The sequence below is a fragment of the Zeugodacus cucurbitae genome, chromosome 6 (assembly GCF_028554725.1).
Source record: "Zeugodacus cucurbitae isolate PBARC_wt_2022May chromosome 6, idZeuCucr1.2, whole genome shotgun sequence".
Classification (NCBI taxonomy): domain Eukaryota; kingdom Metazoa; phylum Arthropoda; class Insecta; order Diptera; family Tephritidae; genus Zeugodacus; species Zeugodacus cucurbitae.
The window spans coordinates 38875825-38880650 of NC_071671.1; the positions used below are offsets into that span (position 1 = coordinate 38875825).

At 35.2% G+C, this 4826-nt stretch overlaps 1 protein-coding gene across 1 annotated transcript; it reads right to left on the reverse strand.

Annotated features, from left to right (window-relative positions):
- Window positions 1-2455: 2455 nt before the first annotated feature.
- LOC105219945 (basic helix-loop-helix transcription factor amos) lies at window positions 2456-3326 on the reverse strand. The gene has a single exon (XM_011196304.2). The coding sequence runs from the start codon at window positions 3299-3301 to the stop codon at window positions 2540-2542; it is 762 nt and encodes a 253-aa protein (XP_011194606.2). The 5' UTR covers window positions 3302-3326; the 3' UTR covers window positions 2456-2539.
- Window positions 3327-4826: the final 1500 nt, after the last annotated feature.

Here is a 4826-nt window from a genome sequence, read left to right on the forward strand (position 1 = left end):
GTCCTATATATATGTAACTGTTACTTTATGTGCTTTGAACTTTTTCCGCATGCTAGTAAACCCGACATTCGGCAATAGCTTCAATAAAGCTTTGTGAGTTTGTATATTCGTAAATAGTTAGTTATTTATTGGGCATGGTGGGTGTTACGCATCATTGATTCATTTGTTGCGCTCAAATTTCTGTTCCACAAATTTAGCTTTTCGCTACTTATTAAGGGTTCTCTCTGTGGCCGTGTTCGTTTTGGGTGGTTAATTGCTCCTTGTTGAACTGCTGCTTGTTTTCATTTGTTGCTGCCTTTATTGAATGCTTGATTGATTGACTAATTTAATTTCAATGCTGAGAAGCGAGTTAAATAAGCGAATTGTTATAATGAGAATGCGACGGCGCGACATATCAACTTCAGTAGAAAATATAACCCTCTTTATTGTTTTAAAACTCGCAAGGCGTACTAAAAAATATATTTGAATTGTTTTCAGTATTTTTTAAGATCATCACCCACAATGCTGCAAATGGTCACATCTCAAAAATCGGATCTATCTACGAGTGATATGATAATATATATATTCTAGATTTAGAATTGATGAGGAAGAGATTTACTTTCTATATGTAGAAAATATATATCTTTATTTACCGTTGTTTAATAAACTACCCAATTGGCAATTAAGTTACTAAACTCCGAACGAGTGAATCCACATGGTCATATTTTTTTTTTTGTAATTTGTGATGTACATACACTGCGTGTCATCAGCATAGCGCCCTCAAGCATGTTTGGTTGATAGCTAATATTTTTCGTAGTATTTGGGTTAGAGCTACAAAATTTTTTTTCTAACATACTTGAAACAATTTGCCTCAAAATAAGCTATAAAAGGACATAATACGATTCTTTATAAAATAATAATTATCCCGCATAATTTGGAAATCACAAGTACCAAATTTTTTGTGGTGCTTAAATGATTAGTTTTTTTCAAACATGAGTATTTTTATTGTTGTACGATTTGGCAAGAAGTATTGTTTTCTCTGTGGAAGAAAAATCCAAAAGCTGTTCATAATAATAATAATTTTAGGTAAAATTTTACATTTTAAAACTTATGTACGTCGTTCTAAACCTAACATTTCAAAATGTTTAGAATGGAATTAACTTTACTGAAATAAGAAAGAGTTATAGAAATATCTCAAATTTGTATTTGACCAAATTAAGGAAATCTAAAGAAAAATGTATAAAAAAAATGTTCTCTTCTGTTCACTTTGCTTCTACGTACAGATTAGTGAAGAAAATAACTCACTAAATGTGGAGAATCTTAGACTTAGTATAAGATGGTGTGATGGTGTATTATGAAATTGATTCATTCAAACTCATATATGTAACCGATAATACTCAAAGCAGACAAATAAGAGATCTCACATTCTCATATTTATTGATAATTCTCTGAAATGAGGTTATTGAAAAGCTTCTTGAATTGAAAATCATTGGAGCGAAAACATGAAATAGTGCTAAATAAAAAATTAAAGCGTAAAACTCAGCGTCAAAACATATCAAAACAGCTAAAGTTGTATTAATCAAATAATAGATTTATCTTTAGACTTGGAAACCATTCTCAATTCGTAAGAAATAAAGGTATAAAATATTCCTATAATTCTGTATATTTTTCATATGTTAGCTGAAGGAAGATATGACAGCTTTCAATCATTTCTCATACCAAATCACATTTTTTTCCAAATGGTTTGGTCACATAGTGTGAACATAACTCTCTCAAATCATGATTTGTTTTGCTAAACTAAAAGCACTGACTTTCTTACACACAGACTGTCGAAAGGAAAAGTAAATTCAATTACTATCTTATAATTATTTAATATCTTCTATTTTAAATACTAAACTTAATTAGAAGCATCCGCAGTCCTGATTTAACATTTACACTTATATATTTTTCTCTGGGCTTTGATCGAAAAATGTAATTTGAGTTCTCATTTAGATCTATCTCAAGACTCACTTTTCTGGATATTTATACATATAAGAACAACATATGTAATATTATTAATATTTAATTTTCATCATCAAATGTGTTTAGTTTTCTCATAATACTAATGAAACTTTTACTTACATTCTATACATTATCCTTGCATATCAATTACGTTGTGCAATCTTCTGCATGTATTAACTATAAGAAGTTCCCTCTTATTATTGGAGTGAATATTTTCAATGAGAATTCCATCTAGACTCACCAAATAAAATATCAAAAGTAATATATCATATATTTAAAAGGTATTATATAATTGTGCAGCATTTCGATACTAGTCGCATTTAGACAAGTCACGTGGAAGAATGAAAAAAAAATATATTTTTTAATTATAAAAAATCACACATATTTATTTTAATTTCAATAGAAAGCTCTTATTCTTACATAGTTTAAATACGAGCAGTTCATAATTGACTTAATACTAATAACGTAAGGCGGATACTCCAGCCAAAGTTACCTTTGCTTTGGTTTAGAACTGCACAGCATATCATCCTCTTTCTTTTACCGTTATTGCGCTTCGATTTCACTGCAACCGGATGTTCTCTTGGAACGACATTTTATCACCGCGCTGGATTATATAGTTGGCTGTATTAATTCCGTTCTCTAGCATCTCACAAAGGGACGCTATGTATGTTTGTGCCATTTGCAGCGTCTCATATTTGGATAGTTTTTGATCTATTGTCGGAGCAGGAACCACCTCACGTAGCCGGTCGAAGGCCTCATTCAGTCCATTCATGCGCTTACGTTCCCGTGCATTCGCTGCTTGACGTCGCCGCTTAAGCACACTCGGGCTAGGTGGTTTTAGAGCTGTGTCTGATTTTTTCGCCAGAGCTTCTTTGCGGGGATGACCTCCGGAGCGTTTGCTGGTTTTAACAAATTTAGTGGTCACCGGTGAACCTGAACCCGGTGTTGTGCTCGAAGCACCATTTTCCATACTGGAAGAAAAGCTGACATTAAATTCATGTTGCTCTTGTTGCAATTCCGAATTATAGGTGTAATCTGGATAGTATACTTCAGCGTCAGAGGAATGTTGCAATGGGTTTTTGCTTGAGTAGCTTACAGTTGAGGGCCAGTCTAGCAACATTTCGCAATTCTCTTTGTAGCCACCCACATTGATGTGTGTGTAGCTGGGGCTGCTTACGTAATGTTGCGAACCATCCTCCTCGGAGGATGCGTAAGAGAAATCACTTAAGTTTGCTGGAAATGTTTGAAACAAGCGTTGTTGCTGACTTCGTTGCTGAAAGATCGTTTGCTGTAGTTGCAAAGAGCTGCTGTTCAAGTTCATATTATTTCGATCCTCACTTCACTGTGTTTCAACGCGGACTGTTTACTCGTCGTCTCTACTTACAACATTGAGCCCTCCAAACGCTCAAATACTCAGTTGTCGAAAATATTCAAAAGACCAACTGTTCGGCTGTTCATCAGCGCGGCTTCGAGCTGCCATTTGGCCGTCGGAATCCCCGCTGATGGTCTGCAAACAAAATTTTGACCAACTGGCACGCGAGTGACACGAGCGCCTCGCGGCAGACATCCCTCATTGAGTCGGCGTTGACCATATGGTCGTAGAAACTCCAGCTAGCCGCAATATATGGAAACAAAGTAGGGAAATAAGCAAAACAAAAATGTACTTTGAAAAAGTGCGATAGGCGGAATGTAAAACAGTTAATTTAAGGATCATCACAATTAACATATCAGTAGCGGCAGGATCAGTGCCATATTTCGTAGTGCCTCAGCTATTGCCTCAACGTGAGTTAAGGGTTGGCACTGGTGCAAGTCACCGTTGTCTAACCTGTGCTTGGCCGTCTTACCTCGCCACTGCTTCTTCCCCAAATTGCCGCTATCATGGAATGCGATCGTATAATTTGTGACTTTCACGGTTTGTGGCTCACTAGAACCGCTGCTCCGCAAATAATAAAAATACGAGCAAAAACAACAATAAGGCTAACATCAAAAAAAAAGAATAATTGGTTGTGCATGTCATCGTTGACTCTTCAGCCATATGTTGCATACAACGCACTCAGAGGCTCTCGAGTGCGCGCTGAAATTGCCGTTATCCTCGCTGCAATGCCTTTGCTCCTGCTGCTGTTAATGTGAATTTGGACACCCCTAAATATCACTCACTGCGCTGTACTCGTTATTGCTTGTTGGCATTGGTGATGAGTATAATGATTCTTATATTGTTGTTGCAGTGGAGTCCTGCGCTACCGGCTTTACTTTTTTCTTTTCTAATTTCTTCTCTTAATTTCATTAACTCTCATGTTTTCCGTGTTTCGTCACCTCGTTCTTAGTGGAAAAGTTCGTAAGATTGTGCGAAAATAAAGCCCGAACTTGACGTTGAAAGCCTTTAGTTTTCATTTTACTCATTACTTTATGATAGCAAAGTGCGAAACGAATGTTTCGATGCTTATTTAAAAAAAGTTCAGTAATATTTTCACGCATTGAAGCCTTGATTTCATAAGCGTAAGCATGGCTTGTCAAATATATGCTTCCATATTAAAATTTGTTTAAGCGAATCTCACTACTACTATATATATTAAGTGATGTGGTAAGACTGGGTAATCCATGGATCGATTTTTCCAACGCTGAAAGGGTTAGGTGGGCTTCAAATGTTCAAAATTTGTTTTGTCTTTTTAAAAAGTACAAAATACTTAAAATATTATCCAAAACAAAATTATTCGGGTGTAACCGAACATTTTATACTCTCGCAATTTATTTATTTAATATTATATAACACATCATTTGACCCACATATTCGTCATATATATGGTATAAAGTCCATTGAAGGTTGGAAACGCTAATATTAGGTTAAA